The sequence below is a fragment of the Canis lupus genome, chromosome 7, assembly GCF_048164855.1.
Source record: "Canis lupus baileyi chromosome 7, mCanLup2.hap1, whole genome shotgun sequence".
NCBI lineage: Eukaryota > Metazoa > Chordata > Mammalia > Carnivora > Canidae > Canis > Canis lupus.
The window spans coordinates 65,346,644-65,370,306 of record NC_132844.1 but is presented as its reverse complement, the minus strand read 5'-3'; the positions used below and the strand labels follow the sequence as shown (position 1 = coordinate 65,370,306).

The following is a 23,663-nucleotide window of genomic DNA, read 5'->3' as shown; positions in this document are numbered from 1 at the left end:
CTGGAAGTGGAGCTCCTTGTGGCTAGGATGTGACAATTTTTTTTTAAAATATTTTATTTATTTATTCATGATAGTCACAGAGAGAGAGAGAGGGGCAGAGACACAGGCAGAGGGAGAAGCAGGCTCCATGCACCGGGAGCCCGACGTGGGATTCGATCCCGGGTCTCCAGGATCGCGCCCTGGGCCAAAGGCAGGCGCCAAACCGCTGCGCCACCCAGGGATCCCTAGGATGTGACAACCACAGTTTTTGGCGGCAGGGGAGATGAGAGAGAAGCAGCTGGGGGGTCTGGTTCTACCTCCTATGTAAGAGTTTACTGAAGTTTCCATTTATTTTTTATATGTATAACACACATGTATGTTGGTGTCTGTATATCCATCCAGCCAACACACTATCTTAGAACTTTAGAACTGCGGTATGCAAACTTTAGAAGGAGTATTAGAGACAAATCCATTGTATTTTATCATTTATGTAACTATTTCACATTTTTGTTGCTAAGATAACAATTCACTGGGCTATTTTAATAAATTTAGCTCTAAGAGCCTATAAGTAAGCCTTGTTTTAGGAGTGGTGTTTTATAGATGTGGAGACAGAGTTATAGGCAGAGTAAACGACTTGCCCAAGGACATTGGGCCAGTCTGCAGCTGAACTGTGGCTGAGAGCCAAGCCTACTGATTTCTAGTCCAGGGATTTTTATTTTGCATTTTACGTCGTTCATGTGCAGTTCAAGTTGCCATACTGCTCCCTTTTCTTCCCAGTGACAAGATACTGGTGAGTACTTCAAGAACAAAACCAGTAGCATAAAGGCGGAGACTGAAGTAATTTTACATTAAATCCAACCAATTCCAACACAGATTTTCACTTTTATCCATGTGCACGTTACTTTAACCACTAGCCTGTACCTTCCTCGGAGGCAGGGTTCTGACCTCCCCCTCAGCTGAGGGCCCGGGATGCGGTGGATGAGGATGCGGTGGATCAACAGTGAACTGCTGACCCACAGGCAGCCTGCACCTTACACTCTTGGTAGTTATCTGGGGCGGCCGAAATGCGAGCATCAGCCTGCTCCTAGGGGCTCTTGACTTCTGCGGCCAGGCGGGGTCATGCCTGGCAGAGTTTCAACCTCACAGCAGGTACTTCACAAAAATGGATTGCATAAAGGTCTGCATCAGCTTCCTGTCAGGAAAAGGGGAGTCCTGAAAGAAGGCAGGCCTGAACAAGTAGAGCATCAGCTAAAGTGAAGCCAAGGGCTGGCTATGTTTCCCCAGCCCTAATCTTCTAGAGAAAAACCTTCAGGACTGATGCACAAATCTAGCATCAAAGAGAGAAATAAATCTGAAATCTGAGCCTGGTGAGGAGGACTCGGTTTCGGTGTGAACTTCATTTGGCTCTCAGCATCCCTGGCTGAAGTGGAACAACTGAAGTTTCCAATTCCTAGGTTTAAGATGGAGAGGGTCAGTAACAATGATGAGCCTGATGTGTTTATTTTAGCGGCAAATGGTCCCAGACCTAAGGCGCATATCAGATGGAAGGGCCACTGGAGAACAACTAGAAATCAGGTAAAACAAAACAAAACAAAACAAAACAAAACACGATAACCAAGATATGTGTAACCAACATTTCCTGTTTTTATCAAAATGTCTGCTTTCTCCAGAGGTTTTCATATGTGACTATTCCTTTGACCCTTAGTTAGATCTTTCCCTTTTTTGTGCCATGGTCTCTCTCTCTCTGGCAGTGTGGACCTATGAACCCCTTCTCAGAATGTTTTCAAATGCATAAAAGCAAACATGCAAGGGAAACTAATGGTACAGATATATAATGCTATCCACAGACCCTTTGGGGAAAGTGACATTGAAAGGCTCCTGGCTGGAGGTAAAAAGAACAGGTCTCCTCGCTTGACATAATTGTGAGACACGGCTCAAGATTTCAGAACCTGGATGGAACCTGAGACTCCAGATCTCCTTCTACTAGGACCCTCATTTCTCAAGAAAATTTAAGTTTGATGTTCTTATTAAAGAAAAGGAATGTCTCATTTAAGAAATAATGACGACAGTAGTTTTTATATTGCTTCCCTATGCCCCTTCCCCTAGACCCCTTCTGGGATCTTCTTTGCTTCCTCGGCCCCCCATTCTAAACAGAATGGAGACCAGGAATTGGCAATGCTGGTACAAATTTTAGACCCTCTCTTTGAAAATACAGCTCTGGTTTTTCCATGCCCCCTCACCTTACTTTTCAGCGTTGTCAAATTAACAAATCATCTGACCCATACATTTACAAAGGAGAATACTGTCTGTAACGTCATTTCAAACAACCTAGAAAGCTAACCCCCAACCTGAAATCTAAATACCCATCATCCTAAAGGAAGCTAATCAATGACATCCAAGTCAAATGCAGGGCAAACCACTTTTGCTTTGAAGGAAAGACCCTCACTTTTATCGCGACTGTCTGCCAACACATGATGTAGTATCTATAGTGGGGGGTCTCCATGTAAAGTTGCTAAGTAAGAGTACTTGAGAACTATAAATAGTAATTTAACTAAATTAATCTTAGTAAACTCCAAAGACAACATGCGAGGCTAGAAATCAAATCCCAATAAACAACTGAAAAATGGGCACCAAGTAATACTAGGACTCCAGAGATTTCAGGAGAAAATGGGCTGTTCTATTGGTACTTGATTAAAAATCTGCTTCCACCTGGGTCATTGCATTTCATGGACACAGTCAATTCAGTTCCACATGCAGAGTGTCAATGGAAGGCCCTGCGGGAGGAAGCAAACAAAAGCAATAGCTTCCCAAACCCCAGAGCCATTGCAATGGTGTATATCTGGATTCAGATGTGGGAAACAAAGAGCTATGCGGGTATGGATATACAAAATGGATCAGAAGCACTTTCTCTGAGCAACACGGTAAACACTGGGGTCTGTAGGAAACCTGGTCTCTGCCCAATCACACACTTCTCCTAACCCCTTATGGATCAAAAGTCTAACTCAGTAAAAGCGTGACTTGCTTGCTTTTTAGTTCTAATAAATTGTCTTCATAAACTGCACACTATTTCTTCTGTGTTTTGGATGAATTTTCAAGCAGACGTGAGAAGCAATCATTTGACTTCAATTTGCTGTTTAGGTGACACCTAGAAAGAGTCAGCTGATAGGGCAGTCTTTTTTGACATGTATGTTGTTTTTCAACTAGACTATTGGCAAGTGGTCTACTCTTTTCTTCATGACCCCACATGGAGCTCTGCACATGGAGAGGATCAATCTATCACTCTGAGGAAGAAATGCAACCTTTTGTGCCAATGATTGTGCCACAATCATCTTTTAAATGAGAGGTAAGCTCGGGCAACTTCCATATCTTAGTTGCCACCACTCATCAATATCCTAGTGTTACCAGGTCAGATACATCGAAGTGCCAGGCAAGAAATCTGCAGGATGGCTAGCTCTGTGACAGATAAATGGCAGTGCCCAGTGTTCATGGAAGTACCAGGGCTCCCATCAACATGATTCATGAGACTTCCCTGATGTCACAAAATCAACAGCTGTTGGTCTTGCTTAAGCCATCTGATAGGGGTTAGTGGTTACCAAGAGGCCTACAGAAATGGATGAATGAATAGATAATGCAAGCAATATCTCAGAAAGGGAGAAGCCTGTATAATGAAAAAGCGATCTTAATTTATTATAGGAAAACACTGAATTTTATGGTGTTCTGAGCATCTTCGGAAAGTCAGGAAATGACTTTAAATAGAGGTGGGGAGGATTTCATTGGAAAGCTTGAGTCCATTGCTCTTCTGAAAGTATTTCCCAATGATTAAAAAAAATCATAACCAGAATCCCATCCAGTCTTGACAGTGTGTGACTGGAGAGAAAAGCACACAGCATAATAGCCCTTTTCCTTTCTCAGGGAAGAGCACCAAGTCATCTAGGGTGAATTCACTTTATACTTAAGATATAATCTCTTATAGGAAATTTAAAACAATAACTTGAGACTTGGCAGTTTGATCATCCAAGCTATTGGGCTAAGCTTCAAACTACTAATCCCTTGAGGAAAAGCATAGCCAGGAGACACCTAAAATGAGCTTAAGAATGTATATAGTCATTTTATTATAAATGGCTACTTCAGAATCATTTTGTTTGACTTTGACTCTTTCAAGGCAAGATTAGCCAATACACATTTTGGACACACTTGGAAAATAACCTGTCAATCTATCTGTGAAAAGAAAGATGCCTATGAAAATTCATCATATTGGTGGTGGTGGGGGGAACCGGCCCACATTTTGGCTATTGCTAAAAGCCAAGCAGAAACCTCCTGTTATCAAGGATAAGTGGAAAATTACTGATTATATGGTATTACACAGTTTACAGAAACTGCAAGTGCTCATTACAAACTGCACATCACACTTATCATCAGAGAGGGCAGCCAGAGCATGGGCAGGGGCATGCAACAAAACATGTTCAGCTTGCTAAGCCTCCCTGTGGCTGAGGTTATTGTTACCAAAAAAAAGTAACAAAGAAGTGGACTTGGGCTGAGTGTACAGGCTGCAGCCCTGACAGGTCTGGGAATATCTGTGCTCAAAGAAGGGCATACTTGAACTCCCATCTAGTAGGCTGAAGGCAAAAGGAGTGATCTTTATCTATCCAGGCCAAGCCCATTTCCTTCTATACAGCGTGTGTCCAGATTTAGCATGCTGCTTGTTCCCATAAATGTTATGCCTCCTGATTCACTCTGAGAAGATCTGGTCTGGCTGAGTGTGTCAGAATCCACAAATGCCCCTATTTACATTTGGATCAAGGCCCTTCAGTTACTATGGTCCTGAGCTGATTGGAAAAGTTAAATTAATGAGCCTATGAGAGGAGGAAACTGTCCAGCCAGCACAGTGCCTAACCTAGAGCAGTGGCTCAGAGTCTGTCTGCTAAGTTAATGGATGCGTAAACAGGAAATATGGAGCTAACATGGCCCAGGCCCCATAGATTGGGGCACTGATTCAGCATTAGTTGAAAGACAGTATCAGTTGAGGTAGTGACAAAAAGAGAAAATAGTATATCTGAGAGTAACAGTTGTTCCATCCCCAAATATGAATGGTTTGGAAGATTATGCATACCTTATGTTCCCTTCTCAGCTCCTCATAAATTTATAAAGTTAATTAATATTAATGTAAGAATATGATATTAATGTACTGTGAAGGTTTAAATTGAAAATCAGACTAGAAATCCAAAAACGAATGCATCCGTCATTGAAGATGACAGTACATTCCACGTCTTACTAAACACTTGATTGCTACTTTTTGATTAGTCTACTCAAAGCACCTACAAACAGGCAGAGGCTCTGATATGAGGGGCTCAGTGGTGCTGTGAGAACATGAACTTAGGCTCACATCCTCTTGTTAGTTTAAAACTGTGATCCAACATTACAGTAGTGTGGGTTTGGATTTTTACTTGAATTAGGAAAAGTGAATTGAGAAGATTTGGAAATGTGAAACAAACAAACAAGCTTCCATATACCCCTCCTTCCCCCACCTCTAGTAGACCCTAGAGAAAAGACTATATACATTTCAAAGCTCCAGCAGTCAGAATTTCTATTAAGCCTATATACCCACTGCCAAGTCCTATAGAGAATTCAGTGACTCCCTGGAGAATAAGGAAGGAAAAAATGAACAATATAAACAAGTTACTTTCATCTAAGAGCAGCAGTACCAGTGCCAGCTGCCCTCCTTTGCCTGAGCATCACCCCCATGGAAGACACGCTAAAGGCTCTGAGAACCAGAGATAAGGAAGTAAGGGATATTATCCAGGTTTTTTTCACCAAAGGAAAATCACGACTTCTCTGGTACAAGTTTCATGTGCAACTGCCTGGAAAGAGAAGGACAAACAAGACGACAACTTTCATCACCCTTTCCAGGTCAAGACTGCAAAGCCACATAACTAGGAGCATACACATTCTTTTGCTCTGTTTTGGTTTACTACATGGGCTCTGTATTGTTGTATAAATTTGGAAAAAGAGGTGAAAAGTGTATGAGCAGAACACATGCAGGAGCTCCCTCCAAGCAGCTGGTAAATGTATGTAATTCCAGATGATCACCACTCTGAAACTATACTTTAAAACTTTGTAAGAAATGTTTATTACTGATACTCAGTACATAATTTACTGCACTGTGGTGAAATTCTCTTACATTCCATTTCAAGGGCTTGTGAAAAGAAAATGTCAACTGTGAGGGAACTATGTTTTATGGATCTTGGCTTAAAACAGAGGAAAAACACACATGCAAGTCTCTTTTGGTAGAAGGAAATAGTCTAATAAAGGGCCTAATGAATAGTGTAATGATTTTTTTTAAGTAAGCAATAGGAAGAAAAACAGAAGCTAACAGACTCCAAACCTGGATAACGAAGCCCTAGGTGATTTGATATAGAGATTCTGCTTTTAAAACCAGTTTTTAAAACATGAATTATGTTACAGCTAATAGGCTGGATAAATTAATATTCTGTGGAAGAAGTAGTAGTGAGAGCAAGATAGAAGATCATATGAAAATGTAAGTGGATTTCTTTGTAATCTATAGTCTTCATCATGCCTTCTGGAGGGTGACTCTACTTCTGACTTGTACCTCTCTGTGATTTTTAAGTCTAAAGTTCATTGCTTCCTTTGGTTGGGAAATCACCAGTTTTTGTAGCTACAATGTGGACCAGCAGTAAGCGACCAGGTTCAAAATGCATCTTTTCAGAAAAACATCCCTATGGTCTTATAGCCCATGTGACATTCTGGAAACAAGGGATTCAGAATGAGGAGAGCTGGGTTGGAATCTAGACCCTCCCATTAGATGCGAACTTGGGGAGACATCTGTACTCTGTACCTGTCTTCAGAGTCTCACATGTAAAATGAGAGCGTTAGACTATAACTTCCAAAGTACTTTTAATTAAACCATTTTATGACTATAGGATCCTATTTTGTTTTTTTTTATATTATATTTATTTTTTTTATTGGTGTTCAATTTACTAACATACAGAATAACCCCCAGTGCCCGTCACCCATTCACTCCCACCCCCCGCCCTCCTCCCCTTCCAACACCCTAGTTCGTTTCCCAGAGTTAGCAGTCTTTACGTTCTGTCTCCCTTTCTGATATTTCCCACACATTTCTTCCCCCTTCCCTTATATTCCCTTTCACTATTATTTATATTCCCCAAATGAATGAGAACATATAATGTTTGTCCTTCTCCGACTGGCTTACTTCACTCAGCATAATACCCTCCAGTTCCATCCACGTTGAAGCAAATGGTGGGTATTTGTCATTTCTAATAGCTGAGTAATATTCCATTGTATACATAAACCACATCTTCTTTATCCATTCATCTTTCGTTGGACACCGAGGCTCCTTCCACAGTTTGGCTATCGTGGCCATTGCTGCTATAAACATCGGGGTGCAGGTGTCCCGGCGTTTCACTGCATCTGTATCTTTGGGGTAAATCCCCAGCAGTGCAATTGCTGGGTCGTAGGGCAGGTCTATTTTTAACTCTTTGAGGAACCTCCACGCAGTTTTCCAGAGTGGCTGCACCAGTTCACATTCCCACCAACAGTGTATGAGGGTTCCCTTTTCTCCACATCCTCTCCAACATTTGTTGTTTCCTGCCTTGTTAATTTTCCCCATTCTCACTGGTGTGAGGTGGTATCTCATTGTGGTTTTGATTTGTATTTCCCTGATGGCAAGTGATGCAGAGCATTTTCTCATATGCATGTTGGCCATGTCTATGTCTTCCTCTGTGAGATTTCTGTTCATGTCTTTTGCCCATTTCATGATTGGATTGTTTGTTTCTTTGGTGTTGAGTTTAATAAGTTCTTTATAGATCTTGGAAACTAGCCCTTTATCTGATATGTCATTTGCAAATATCTTCTCCCATTCTGTAGGTTGTCTTTGAGTTTTGTTGACTGTATCCTTTGCTGTGCAAAAGCTTCTTATCTTGATTAAGTCCCAATAGTTCATTTTTGCTTTTGTTTCTTTTGCCTTCGTGGATGTATCTTGCAAGAAGTTACTATGGCCGAGTTCAAAAAGGGTGTTGCCTGTGTTCTTCTCTAGGATTTTGATGGAATCTTGTCTCACATTTAGATCTTTCAGGATCCTATTTTGTATTTTATACTGTGTGTGTGTGTGTGTGTGTGTGTGTGTGTGTGTGTGTCTGGTGATGGTTCTGAATGTTCAGAAGTTATGGACAGCCTAGCCTGTAAGTTCCTTTGGAGAAGTATCTTCCTGTCTCATAGTATTCTCCCTCACAATGTAGGCTTTACCTACTAGGGACATTCAACAAATATGAGACTGAACCAAAGCTGGGTGAGCTATGCATTTTATTACAGATCTAGTAACCAGAGGCTACTCTGGGAAAATCTGGCCTACACTTCCAAGGGAAATATCCCAGTGCACCCTGAAAAAATGGCTAGGTTTTTAAGAAGCAAACTTCCTCCCAGCCTAGCCCCATATTTCCTCCCTCCTCTGAAATAGACCCAAGAAAAAGTGAATGCTATCAGGCTACAAGGAAACAAAATATGGTGGGGCATTCAGCAAAGGGAGCAGTTGCCTGTATTTGGGAGAAGAAAGATCAAGGAAGAGCTCACAGGGCATTTCTGGCTGGGTCTTGAAGAGAAGAGCAGTGGGCTGGAGACTTTCCAGCCAGTGGAAACAAAGAAAATTAGCTCATCTTGAGAATGGACTCATTTGGCAACAGCAATTGGGCCAGGCTGAAAGGGAAGAATGATACTGGTAAGGAGAGAGTTAAAAAAAGAAACTAAGAAAGTTTGGTGAAAGTCAGATATGTATGGTAGTTATATATTTGAAAATCTGAATGTGAGGTCTAACAGTAGAGCAGAAGATTTGAAAATGAGATGTCTGGGAAAAGCTGGCATGTAGAGATAGGAGACTCAGGCAAAGATATGAGGCTTTTCCCAGTTGGCCACTGGAGGTGCCTGTTCGGGGGAGTAAGGAGTGGCAGCCAGACTGATCCGGCAACTGTTCCAGATATCGAAACAGCAGTAGATGCAGATGAAGTACAGATTGGGGGAAATCACTATAATAGTCTAACGGAGAGGCACAAAGGTCTGAGTTAAGATGGAGGCAATGGCAATAGAATAAAGGGAGAAAGGGTATAAAAGACAAAACATGGTTCCTGACTGGCTGTGGAGAGGAAAGGAAAGGCAGGAGTCACGGGGGTAAGAGACACCCAGGAGAAGGGGCTTACCACAAATTCAAGCAGAGCCTTCAAAGGAGAGGAGCTGCTTTGCGGGTAAAGATGACTGCGAGCTTAGTTTTAGACAAGGTGAGTTTGAGACGCCATTCTAGAAGGTGCCAACATTTAATGAAAAATATGAATGAAAGAGACAGCTGAAGCCAAGAGAATAAATCAGATAATCAAGAAAGAGTACCTGCCCTTTTAGCTCTAACATTGGTTCTATGTACATGCTGGATCCCTGAATTAACAGGAACACTCTGTTTGTCCTCTTTCCTTTTTTTAAGATTTTATTTATTTATTTATTTAGTGCATATGAGTGGGGGAATGGGGCAGAGGTAATGGGAAAGAGGCCCAAGCAGACTCCATGCCAAGCTCGGGGCTCAATCCCATGATCTCGAGATCATGACCTAAGCTGAAATCAAGAATCAGATGCTTAATTGATGGAGCCACCCAGGCGCCCCTTTTTCCTTTTTTTTTTTTTTATTTTAAGATTTTATTTAATTATTCATGAGAGACACAGAGATAGAGAGAGAGAGAGGCAGAAACGCAGGCAGAAGGAGAAACAGGCTCCCTGAAGGGAGCCCAATGTGGGACTTGATCCTGGGATTCCAGGATCACACCCTGGGCCGAAGGCAGGTGCTAGACCGCTGAGCCACCCAGGGATCCCCCCTTTTTCCGTTTTTAACCCAGGAAGCAAAATCTGAGCCCCTGAGCACTCTGGGATAGAGCTGAGTCAGCATTAATCATGGTGAGATTACTAAGATGGCACTCCTTACTCAGACGCAGAGACAAACTGAGGCAGGCCACTTTAAAAAGGTATGATCAAAAGTATACACAGACTTTCCTGCTGCCTTTGTTTATGGACTAATAAATAGGCTCTACTTTGCTTTTTTTTTTTTTTTGCAGATGTAGATGCTATTCATTTTTATAAACGGATTCCTATGATAACTGTTATTCTGGTGTCACTGTGTGCTCAACTTACTTGCCATCATTAGAGTTATGTAACCCTGACTTTAGAGATCCACTGAGGGGCTGTTTGGCAATGCCTCTCTCAGGGAAGGGGTTAATCAAGGCTTGGTCATGGTAAGTGGTGCCTCCCAAGAACCATTCCGGACAGTGCTGGGACAGGACCCCCTGCAGCCATCCTGAAACCATGGGAGGGGAGGAGTCCAGAGCTCCAGGACTCCAGAGTGAAGTCTGTTCTGTTGGACAAACTCTATTTACCCTGCTGGGAGAGGTACCGGGACTGCCTGGGCAAATGGTTTAGAATTTCTCTCCAGAGAATAAGGCCAGTTTTGTTTTTTTTTTTCAACCTTTTACTGTAAAAATCCAGAGAAGCAATTGCAACATATTAATCTGACAAACTCGAGATTTTAAATCAAATCAATTTCCGAAGTGAAAGGGGCACAGCTGGGAAACAGGTTTGAAAGCACTTGGACCCTCCATAAAGAGAAACTTCACTCTTTCTAAGAGTGGTTAAAAATAAAGGTAATGGACTTCCAGCCAGTAGCCAACCTCGAGTGATAAACTGTTACTGGGGGATCCAAGTCATTATCTTGAGGGGCAAGGGTAGGTGCAGAGACCAGAGAAGATGGGGACCTCTGGCAAAGACTAAATCTGTGGAGTAAGGCTGGGAATGAATCAGCGACGTTAGATCAATAACAGATTAATAAAGAGAAGTTGGGAAGACACATTCCTGGGCTACAAGGGTTACGTTATCAGGGTTAATGAGCCACTTTTATGCTCTCCCACAAACTCTTCCTTGCTCCATATGATAGTTTCTGAATGTGGATGGATGGACTTCCTGAGTGAGCCCTGTGAAGACGATAGCTCTGGACAACAGCGGGACACATGGAACCAGCACATGCCACAACTGGAGACAGAGAGGTAGCACCTGTCCGTCCGTTCACTCAGACAGAATACAAGTGCTTGGTCCTTGCTAGGCTACCATGGATAAGAATGAAATGGACCACATCCCTGCTCTGATGGCGCTTACATTCTAATGGGCGAAGAACAACAGTAATCTAATACTATGCTAAGGAATGGGTCATTGCAAACTGTACTATCAGCTGCAAACGGCAATAGCTCATTTCTGTGAGAGGGAACAGCAAAGCACTCTGGTTAAGATGGGTGATAAGGGCAGATTTCCCTGAGAATGTGGCCCTTGAGCCAAGCACAGTGGGAGTTAAGCAAAGTGCAGGGTGTGGGCTCCAGATAGAGGCTGTGGCATGGGCACAGGCCCTGTGGGAGGGTAGAGCACAATGCATGGTGGGACATGAGAGGAAGCCAGGCTGATGTGAACATAGCCAGTACAGGAAGACTGATGCAGGAAATGTCTGCAGAGGCAGGAGGGGGCCAGATTGTGTAGGCACTCTAGGCCACATGTAGAATTTGGGTCTTTATCCAGAGAGCAATGGGAAGCCAGTTAAAGGTTTGATATCAGAACATCAACATTTAAGATATGTCAGAATTGTCCTTGAAATGTGCCACTGTGGCTACACCAGGTCAACTAGAGGGAGGGTACAGAGAGAATATGGTAGGAATTAGCAGAGAGTAGAATTAGCAGAGTGGAGTAGAGGAGAGAGATATGATGGTAGTTGTACTAGTATGATCTGGATTGATTTTTGTCATTTAGAATGTATTACTAGTATGAAAGTTGTTCCATAATGAAAGAAAAGTCTTCCTGACCATGCAAATTTTAAGTGTGCCAACACAGCTCACTGAGAAAGTTTTACCGAGGTATGTTCATTTTTTTAATAATAGGCATGGAAAAAATTATTATCTTTACAGAGTAATGTGGCTCCTGCCTTAAGCAAGGGGAAGGAAAAGAGCTCTTAGCTTCTCCCTTCTGATCATTTGCTATCCAAGGGGGACTTCATGTCCTTCCCACTCCTTCCCCTGTTAAATGTTGTGGGTGGGGATAGGCTTCTCCAATGGTGGTCCACAGAGCCTGTTGATAGGCCTAAATTTAGAATTTGGTTCACATACTTAGCATCAAAATCTACTTTCCACATGGCTCCCAACATTTTGCATAAAGATTTTCTGTAGAACATTGGGACGGCTGGGTGGCTCTGTGGTTGAGCATCTGTCTTCGGCTCAGATTGTGATCCCCGGGTCCTAGGATTGATTCTCGCATCAGGCTCCCCGCAGGGAGCCTGCTTCTCCCTCTGCCTATGTCTCTGCCTTTCATGAGTGAATAAATAAAATCTTTAAAAAAATTTTTCTGGGGCAGCCCCGGTAGCTTAGCAGTTTAGCGCCAACTTCAGCCCAGGGCGTGATCCTGGAGACCTGGGATTGAGTCCCATGTCAGGCTCCCTGCATGGAGTCTGTTTCTGCCTCTCTCTCTCTCTCTCTCTCTCTCAATCTTTCTCTCTCTCTCTGCGTGTGTGTCTCTAATAAATAAATAAAATCTTAAAAAATTTTTTTTTTGTTCTGTAGAACAAAAGATAAATAAATGCCTTCTCTAGATGGGTAGGTATAAGTAAGTGACTCCTTACTGATGTTTTCTACCCCAAAATATTCTGGTGCTTTATAAACATATAAACAACAGTTTGATTAACACGTATCTCCAAGTCTGTTCTAACAGACTTCTTCTACAGGGCAGGTTCTGACATCCCTGTCTCATTAGCCTAGGGGTCTGCCCAGTATCAGACTTGTCCTCTGTGTGTATATATATTTTATCTGAATTCTGTGACTTTTTTCATTTTCTTTCTTTTTTTTTTCTTTTTTTTTTTTTCCATTCCTCTTATAGGTACATGTTTCTTTATCATTCAAGCTCTAAAACTCATGACAAAATTAACACCAATGCTTTGCCCTTTAAAAAAACACAGGAAAGAACATGACTGGCTTTTTTCATTACTGTCAAAAGCTGTGTAGAAAAATGGAATTAAGTTTGAAAAGAGAAAAATAAAATCTCCACCAAGCCTTTTAACAGTGACAATTACACAACCAGTGCCTATTAATTGGCTCCCTTTTTAAGAAGGAGCAAGCAAGCACACTCCTCCAACCCTGCAGGGACAGGCGTCTGAGTCGGTAAGGGTAACTGGCTGTTAGCACAGCAGACACTTGCAAGAAATAGTAATATTTCAATACAGAACCTCTGCCACAGCCACGAGCTGCAATCCCATCCTGGAGACTAAAACTTGACACTTCGTATGAACTTCTTCTGCCACTGATCGCAATGGTGGAGACCTTTCCTTCTTTCAAACTCACTTTTGTTTTGCATCACATTAACCAGGCAAGCCCTCTACACACAATCCCTAGGTCACATGGTTAGCAGCAAGCTCTCGGAACCAGTCCAAGATTGTTGTTTTGTTAAGTGTCGGGCTAAGAGACAAAACTGGTGGAAAGAAGGCTTTGCTTTCTCAGCTTTAGCACTGACAATGGCAAAGAAGATGCACAAAATCACAGGCAAAGTAAATGGTTCAGGTTCAGATGTTTCATTTTTCAATCTTTCATTTTTCAATCAATACACTTTGGAAGAGTTTTCTGAGGCAGTGACTTTCCACCTTTAATTTATCCTGTTGTCCTCAACCACCGCAGCACTTTGATAAAGAAACATGACTCCCTTTCTAAGATTCCTGGTGAATAAACAGCATCAGCTACAGAAACAGAACCCAGAACAGACGGTTGCCCTTCCCTGGGACTAAATGATAGTATATTCAGCAAGAGGGACAAAGCTATTCTCGGATATTAATATCATGCTGAAGACCAAGGAGAAGGTGAGCTGACTGCACAGAGGCTTTTCCAGGTGACACAGAGGCTACCAAAGGGCTTCTCAGGGAGGGCACAGGGGAGAGACTTTCTCAAGTTAAGATGCTGTAAAAAACAGCCTGACACAGAGGGGTGCTCCAAGGTCAAGTAGGCTGGGCCTCTCTGAGAGGGCAAACCCCTGGTGGAAATGAACTTTGAAGTCCAGGAGAAAGGTGAAGTTCTCTCGCAGACCTGGGCCTGAAGAGGCCCAAGGGGGAGAAGTAACATAAGGAAAATGAGGCTCAGGTGTCCCTTTTCAGGGAAGCACAATGTATGCTTCAGGTAAGTGGCTTCAAGGTTCTGAAAAGTGACCAGGATATTGCTATGGACAGCACTTACTTAATTTCTTTAATTTATTCCTGGCAGTGAATAAATCATGCCACTCTGCCAGCATATGCTACTCAAATAACAGCAAGGACAAACATCTACAAAATATTCATGGTGGCAAGAAAAAAAAATCTTTTTCAAATAAAGTGTTATGTTTGATTGTAAAAGATTTATATGTAAATTGGTCAAAAATACAGAAAACTAGAAATAATTTACATAATCCCAGTACACAGAGGCAGACACTAACAACGTCTTGGTGTATCTCTGGCCTTCTTCTTCCATATTTTTCCCCCATTTGTGATAATATTTCTACAGTTTTGTATTCTGATTTAAAAATATCTTATTATATAAATGTTTTCTTAAGTTATTAAAAACCCTTCACAATGTTTTTAATGAACACTTAGGTTTGAAAAGAAAATTTATTTAAGAGGGAATGCAGATAGTATATCTGGTGGGTAGATAGATAGCCTGTGAGAAAATTCACTTAAAAAACTGGAAATCCTAGGTAATTCTAGATTATGACTGTAGAATTCTCAAGTGGAAAAAGAAAAATTTCAGTAGTATCAATGGTTAGTTCTTTATATCTAGTAATTTATATTTGCCAGAATGCTTGCCAAGGGCAGAGTCTTGGACAGATGATGGCTGAGATTATTACCCTTCTTCTACAGACAAAACTATTAGCCAATGGGACCATGACAAAGTAAGGAAATGGTTAATAAATGAACATTGAATGAGGTCAATATGTTAAAGAATACACACTGGTAGGAAACAAGACAGCTCTGAAACATGGAAAAGGGGCAGCCAGGTACAAGGAAGGGAAGGAAAAGGATTTGGGGTCACTGGGGAGTATGAATAGCCCGTGTAGTAGAGTTTTGGGGGATTCAGATTGAAGATGGGTGACACTGTAGGCACAGTGACCTTTCTCCCTTCCTGGAAACCAATGAGGTGACATCAAAGAAATACAAAGAGAATACACTCACAAAGGTGTTGCAAACTGGAGGGGAGGATATAAGCAAATTAAGATTTTTGTGAATTTCTAGAAAACGGTAGGTGGATATTATTTATAAATCTGAGGGGAGCTGGGTAGATTTCCATATTGAAACAAATTGAGCAGGATAAATCAAAATGGTCCACATCCAGCCATATCATTGTGAAATTTAACACCTCTAACAACAAGAAGATCCTAAGGCTTCTATAGGGAAAAATACATCACTATAAATCATAAGAATCAGATTCTTTGAGATTTTTCATCAGCAACATTAGATGTTATTTGGCAATCAATTCAAGCTTTCAAAATTATGAAGAAACTGGGCATGCAAGAATTCTGAAAATTTGCCTTCCACACCACATACCCTTTGTTTCTGGTAACAATTCTGAATACATTTACTCTGTGCAATGCCTATGAGAGCTCTTGACTGAGACCCAACCAAGTCCTATTTGGCTTCAGATTCACCCAGGAGAGAAAACAGAAAACAGTAGGCCACTTGAGTAGCAGCAGGCATTTCTCCTTAGTGGGAGTCCTTGTAGTGGTCTATATAGCTGAGGAGGAGCTATTCCCCATGGCATGCAAGATGACAGCTGAGGTGAGAGTAGGCAGGTGTGGAGCCACTCTGGCTCAGAGGCCTCATATTCCAAATTGAAACTATTATCTCCATAAACAAAGATCCCAGAATTTTCACAAGGGATGTGCCTAGTCACAAAAGTCATCATGCTCAGGAAACCCAAAGCTATGGCTCCCAATCAAATATTTACAGTCCTCCCAGGCCAGATGCAATTTACCAATCTGGGGTAATTTTCGTCATAAGCAATGTTACCTAATAGCTGACATTCCATTTCTATCAAGTTTTCAGGGGAACAGATCTAAAAAGGTAGCTGGGCCCAAGATCAATATCTCACACAAAAGAAACAAGGTTTTTGTTAACTCTTTACCCACATTTCTACAAGAAGAAAAAGAAATCCAAGAAACAGTGAAACCAACCTAGATAAGAAAGAAAAAGAAATTTTAGTTATATAGGCCTAGAAAACTGTGTTCAAAATTAACCAATGAACAAATAGTATGCCTCAGAAGCTTCTGTAAACAGGAAAAAGAGGCAATTAGAAACTCCAAGAAAACAAAAAGTCAGCTAATATGAAGCTATTTATTTATTATTTGGGGAATAATCCTGAGCACTTCTAAGAAAATCACATCTATTTGATCTGAACACAGTATAATTTTCCAAAAAGGATGCAAGTTTAGTTACATAGAGTAATATTTCCCTCACTATAGATCCAATGGATTATAGATCTGTGGTGAACAGTGTTACATAATAATAATAATTATTATTTAAAAAATAATTATTAAAAAATAAATAACATTATAATGAGATTTTAGTGGTTTTCCCTTTTCAGGACCAATTTATAGTTAACAAAGATTTTTATCAAAAAGATTTTATTTATTTATTTGAGAGAGAGACAGAAATAGTGACAGAGAGCACAGGTGGGGAGGAGAGGGAGAAGCAGGCTCCCCGCTGAGCAGGGAGCCCAACACGGGGCTCCATCCCAGAACCCTGGGATCATGACCTGAGCAGACACTTAACTGACTGAGCCATCCAGTACCCAAAAGGGATGATTTAACTGTAAGTTACAGAGCAGAAAATAAGTATCATTTATCTTTACAATGTCAATGTGGTGGGACAGTTAACAGAAGATGGTGAGAGAGAAAGGGAAATGTAGGGTGGTAATTTCTTCATACATAGTAGTGATTCAAGGAATACTATCTACAATTGATGGGTCAAAAAATAGATATTTAGGGACACCTGGATAGCTCGGTGGTCGAGCATCTGCCTTTGGCTCAGGTAATGAACCTGGAGTCTTGGGATCGAGTCCTGCATCGGGCTCCCTGCATGGATCCTGCTTCTCCCTTTGCCTATGTCTCTGCTTCTCTCTCTCTGTGTCTCTCATGAATAAATAAAATCTTAAAAAAAAAAAAAAGATGTTTAGAGGGGCATTCAGGTATATTGTTTGATTTTAAAAGGTTTAGGTATATTGTTTAATTTTAAAAGGTTAAATATAAATAGTAAGCAGAACTAAAGAAAAAAAACAATAAAAATGAGAAGTTGTTAAGTGAGCCAAATTTCTCATTTTCTATAGTGAGGAGTTAGTAAAGCTGATAAATTAATAAACATATATATAAAAATATTATAGTTGAGACATTATAAACACTAAAAAATAGTCAAAAGCAGTTACTTCTGACAAATGGAGCACAAGATGGGAAGGTGAAATTTTACTTTTCACATATATCTTTCTGTATTGTTTAAATTACTTTTCTGTGTATGTTTTACATTTATAATAAAAAAAGTGATGCTAGTGTCTTATTGTATCAACACAGATTTAGGGCTCAACAATTTAGAAGATGTTAGAGAAAAGGAATCAAAGGTTGGAAAGTGAAGTCTTTAAGAATAAGATTACAGGGTACAGGACTAGAGGATGTGAATAAAGAGGGCTAAAAAGTAATTTTATGAAGTCAGTTAATATATTTGCAACAATATCAATAAACATTAAGGGCATTATGCTACCTGTGAAAAAAGTCACACAGAGAAAGACAAATACTGTATGATCTTACTTAAATGTATAATCTTAAAAAAACGAACTTACAGAAATAGGACAGGTTGGTGGTTGCCAGAGTGGTATGTGGGGGTGGGGGGAATGGGTGAAGGGGATCCGAAAGCACAAACTTCCAGTTATAAGATCTGTAAGGTCTGGGGATGGAATGAACAGCATGGTGACTACAGTTAAGTGATACTGTATTGCATATGTGAAAGTTGCTAAGAGAGGAGATCTTAAAAGTTCTCATAACAAGAAAAAAAATCATAACTACTACTACTACTACTATGTGAGGTGAGGCGTGTTAACTAACTTACTGTGGTGATCGCTTTGCTACATGTATGTATCATTATATTGTACGCCCTAAACTTATACAATGTTATGTATCAATTATATCTGGATAACCTGGGAAAAAAACCCAAATAAGTCTCTACAAAAACATGGTTATCTGTGATAGACAATGAACCTTTATCCTGAAAGTAAAACAAGTGAAGCTCCAACTGTTGCAGAAAGGACTCCTGCTCCAAGAGTAGAGGGTCTTACAGGGAGACATTGGGGAATCTCATTCCCTATGTATTTTTCAGAGGACAGCAAAAATCTGTCCTTTGATTTCTGGACTAGAATTATCAAGAGGCAGGGCTGTGATCTCTAAAGATCCTATAGAATTTCATTTATAACATGACTCACAAACTTAATTTCAGAAAAAGAAGGCTACAATTTTTGAAGGTAATAGAATCTTCTCTTGAGGACTACGCTGGAGTATATTAGCTATAAAGGAAAGGCTTTCCTCTTTTATCATCTGCATATCTTCTATTATATTTCTTAACACCCAACTCAAAAATGAAAGGCATAACAGATTCAGGTTATGCCTATAAACATATCATAACCTTTGGTTCTAATGATTTTTAGGGGGTTAACAGGCACTTGCCTTCTTGCTACTACTCTTTTGTTATTATTTATTTATTAATCTCTAAAAACGTATATTACTGTAGCATATAAGTGTTAATGAAGAAGGTTAAAAATATAAATTATTTAAATCCACCAACTAAGGGAAACAAAATATTAAAAAGAAGGGAAAAAAGAGGTCGATGACTTAATTCAAAGCTACTGGGAGGAATCTAATGAATGAATGCATTTTTGAATCAAGGAAAAAACTCATTTAAATAACTATAAAGCCATTAGGATATATACCTGGGTCAGTAGTTCTGTTTAAAAATCCATACCGTGTAACACCTTCAGTAGGGGAATGTAATGAGATGAGGTATCTAATTTATAACATATAAAAATAACAGATGAGATGGGTGATGGTAACCAGTGAGATGTGGAAAAGATGGGGAAACTGAGGGTCTGGCTTGTGAGCTGTACACTCAGTGAGCAATGGCTCTGAAAAGATAAGTGGACAGTTGTTCATGGGCCTCAAAGGCCTTCCTATTGTATAAAAAGGGCTCTAGGTGCTTGGAAGTAAGTTAATCATCTTGTTTCCCTGTTTCCATCATCTAGTTTGGCTTAGCCCTCTTTAGTAATGCTTTGTGTTGGAATGGAAAGAGCCTTCCATTTTCTCTTTCATAAAACAAGGACAATGTTCCACAAGGTGTTTTATGTTCAGGACAAAATGAGACAAAATACAGGAAAGTCAAGAAAATAGTAGCTACTAAATAATTGTTAGTTTTCTCATTCAATGGCAGAGATGGCTACAAGATGTGCGCTCTGCTGAGAAGTGGCTGCGCAGCCAGAACTTTGTTTTCCAGTCTTACGAGCATCTAGTTGGTAAACAACTACTTCTCCCCAATCAAATGCCAGTGGAAGGCCAAGACTGTTCAGAACCAGGTATACCTTCTTTCTGTTCTTTCTCCATTTGCCAACTAGATGCAGATGGTGCTAATGAGGCCCTAGAGGATGGTAGAACCCCAAGAAGGAAGATGCCTGGGTTTCTTAGTCACCTGTGAGAGAAGAGCCATCTAATAACCAGGTACACCTATAAGGCCTACTATGTGAGAAATAAACTATTGTGCCGAGATGCTGGAATGCTGAAGCCACTTTCTATTACAGCAGCAAGTGTTATCTTAACCAATGTAAGCATTAAACGTGTTCTATGATAATTACTATCATAATGATGGTAAAGGAGTCAGACATTGCATCAAACAAGCCATCATTAATGCTGTTATGAAATCTTGGCCAAGGAGATATAGGAAAAGATGTTTAATATCATTAGCCATGAGGAAAATGCATATCAAAACTACCACTGCACTCCCACTAGGATAGCTATTAACAAGAAGATAGACAGTAACAAGTACTGGCAAGAATAGGGAGAAATTGGAACCCTCTTGCATTGCTGGAAGGAATGCAAAATGGTACAGCTGCTGCGGAAAAGTCTGGTAGTTCCTCAAAAACTTAAACACAGAGTTACCATAAGACCCAGCAATTCTACTCCCAGGAATATACTCAAGAGGACTGAAAACGTGTATGTTCATACAAAGACTTGCACAGGAATGTTCATTTTAGCCAAGAAGTACAAACAATTCCAATGTTCATCCACTGATGAATGGATAAACAAAATGTGACACATATATTTCCATGTGATAGAATACTATTCAGTCATAAAAAGGAATGAAGTGCTGATACATGCTATGACATGAATGAAGCTTGACAAAAGTATATGCTAAATGAAAAAAGCCAAAAGAAGAGATCATGTACTATATGATTTCATGTATAGGAAATGTCCAGAATATGCAAATCCACAGAGACACAGGGAGATTACTGGGGGGGGTGGGGGTGGGGGTGGGGAGTGGGAACTAGAAGGAAATGGAAAAACTGCTAATGGGTAGGAGGTGTCCTTTTGGGGGTGATGAAAATGTTTGAAACATCAGATAGTAGAGATGACTGCCCAACTCTGTAAATGCACTAAAAGCCACCGAATTATACATTTCAAAGGGTGAATTGTATGGTATGTGAATCACATTTCAATAATAAAAAAAATCTTGGGGCATCTGCGTGGCTCAGTTGGTTAAGCATCTGCCTTTGGCTTAGGTCATGATGCCAGGGTCCTGAGATCAAGCCCCCATATCGGGCTCCCTGTTCAGTGGGGAGTCGGCTTCTCTCTCTCCCTTGGTCCCTCTGCTGCCCCCTCCCCCGCTTGTGTTCTTTTTCTCAAATAAATAAATAAAATCTTTAAAAAAAAAAATAAAAAGAAATCTCAGCTCTTTGCTTTATCTTGCCTCCCAGAGAATCTGGCTCTACATAAAAAGGCACTGAGCTCTCTTTTAGGTAATGACTGGGAAAAAGTATGATTCTAGGATGCTGGGAATGTTGAATGTTAATTTTGATCTGAGTGAGTTTTACGGGTATAGACACATGTACATACTCATTCTAGTCAAGATCTCAGGCTGGTCAGAACCCACATGATCCTTCTTTCCTGGCTTCCCCCACAAAATGTAAATGCAAACAGAGGCCCAAAGCCATACACATTAAATGACTAGAGACCTAGATACCAAGCTTTCCTTGGTTTATGTAACAGTGTAGCTGACACTCAGATGAGATAAATATTTAAAGCTAACCCTGAGAATGAGATGAAGGTGGGAATGGAGCTCCAGAATAACTAAAGTGTGTACTACATCGGCAAAATTCTGTAAGGAAGAAAAACGTTCTAAAGGGGTGGTGTGGTGTCAAGAGCAGGGACCCAAAAGAGAATTATATATGGAAATCTTTCTTTTCCCTGCTCAGGTACATTCCATTTTCAAGAGTCAAGTTCAAACCACCACATAAGGAAAGCTTGTTTGATCACATAAAATAAATTCTTATCAAAGTACTTAATAGTCACAACTGAAGTAAAGGATCATCGGGATTTTTTAACCTCCAAATAAGAATATAATTTGGTGATTCCAAGAGTCTTCATTAGAACCTTCTGAATCCATTGGAAAGACGGTCTTTTAAATTGGAATAAATTCCACAAAAGACGTAACTTACTTGCAGGAGACCTTAGTTCTGTCAGCCACCATGGTCCACTGTTGCTGGTTGGTGGAGACCTCAACATAATAGCTATAGCTTCGATCATCACAGTCCCAAAGTAGTAACCTGAACAAAAGAAAACAGGTAAGAATGCTGTGAGTGTTCTAACTGGTTGATTCCTGAGGCTGTAGGCATAAGGAAATCCTGTCTACTTTACCCCTCCTTCCTGTCTCCTTTGCCCTACCACACTTCCAAGACTGGAGAACAGAAGTGAATCACCAAAAGTATGGTGACAGGAGGTGGAGTCAATCTAGTGAAAGCCATGTCTCTTTAGGAACTTACTTCACCAGTCACCCAATCTCAGGCAGGCTTTGTCCCCTGCATGGCTAGCTATAGTCTTCAGGTTGGCTTATCTGTGTGAAGATGTCCCCAAATCCTCCTTCCTGATCCATCTCCTGTTAGCCAGGCTGACCAAAGGTAACATCCTTGAGACTACTGTTCATGTTCATCTATACTTTCTAACTGGTAATAACTAGTATTCCCCAATGACTTAATTATCATGTTTTAGATTGCCTCTCATTCTTAGCTGACTTTGTGCACAGCTGTGGTACGATGATCTGATTTGGAGATACAAACAAATGTATATTCGTTAGTAAAACTTTTTTGTTATTTAGAGATTGATTATTCTGTTCCATATTTTCTTTTTAGCCCAGATAAGAACCTGAGCATTGACTATGTGATTCAATTTACATGAAGCTCAAAAGAGACAAAATTCACCTACAGTGACAGGAATCAGACAGTGGTTACCTCTGGGAGAGGTAAAGCTTATGAAACGGGATGAGGGAACCTTCCAGGACGCTGGAAGTGTGCTGATTCTTACCAAGTTGAGTTATACATGAAAGATATGTATGTGTGTTATTCCTCAATTTTAAAAAATAGAGTATGAAAAAAGAATCTAATCTAATCTACAGGATTAGGCAACAGTCCAGCATTTTGCTTCTGACACTGCCACAGTGGTGAGAGATGAGAGACCATTGTTTTCTATGATTCCAGCCTCAAAAAAAAAAAAAAAAATTATGATTTCAGCCGCAAAAGTCCTTCCCATACAAGATACCCATCTTATTGTTTTACATTCGCTTATGCAGATTTGCTTCCTCCAATAGCCAGAACAGACAGTGAGCTCCCTGAAGGCAGGGCCTATGTCTTATTGATCTTTCTATACCCAGGTCCTCGGCATGGTGTCTCACAGAGCCTACACTCAATGAATATTTATTTGTAACAACAGTAATAATGATGATTATTACTGTCACCGGGACCAACATTTCTTTAATGCTTATACTGTGTACCAGGCCCTATGTTTAGTGTTCTATATACTTTGTCTTATTGACTGAGCCACCCAGGCACCCTGCTATACACTTTATCTTATTAAATCTTTCCAAAATCCCCTTAGCAAGCATTATTATTCTCATCAAATTATAGATGGCGAAAGTCAGGCTTACCCCTGTTAAGTAACGTGTCTACGCTCAGTTAGTGCTGGCAGATACAGGGTTCAAACTTGGTGTGATGGCCAAAGCCCATTTCTATCATCCCTCTGCCAAGTGCTTCCTTTACTACCAGTGTATAGACCTGGGTCCCAATTTACAACCTGCAGCCTATCACTCTACAAAAGTAGTTCATATTATTTGCCCTTGATCTTGCAACTACAATCAATAAAAACCCCTTTGCACAAGCTCAGTTTAGTGTCAACTATAACGCTATTTTGGGGATTAGAAATGACACTGTGTTCCCCTTTCCCCTTGCCCTTTGTTTCTTGTTTTCAAGTATAATTTTGTTTGCTATCAATGACTAAATCCACACTACCTG

General features: G+C 40.5%; 1 protein-coding gene across 9 annotated transcripts in view; it reads right to left on the bottom strand.

The window, feature by feature from the left end:
• Positions 1-23,663, bottom strand: part of BTBD9 (BTB domain containing 9) — a 410,681-nt gene that overhangs the window by 56,929 nt on the left and 330,089 nt on the right. For all 9 annotated transcript variants that reach the window (XR_012034324.1, XR_012034323.1, XR_012034326.1 and 6 more), the window contains one exon: positions 21,819-21,926. Coding sequence is in view for 6 of the 9 variants with exons in the window: in XM_072833183.1 (XP_072689284.1) it covers positions 21,819-21,926 (108 nt within the window). In the remaining 3 variants the exon portion in view is untranslated. The remainder of the gene's footprint in view (positions 1-21,818; positions 21,927-23,663) is intronic.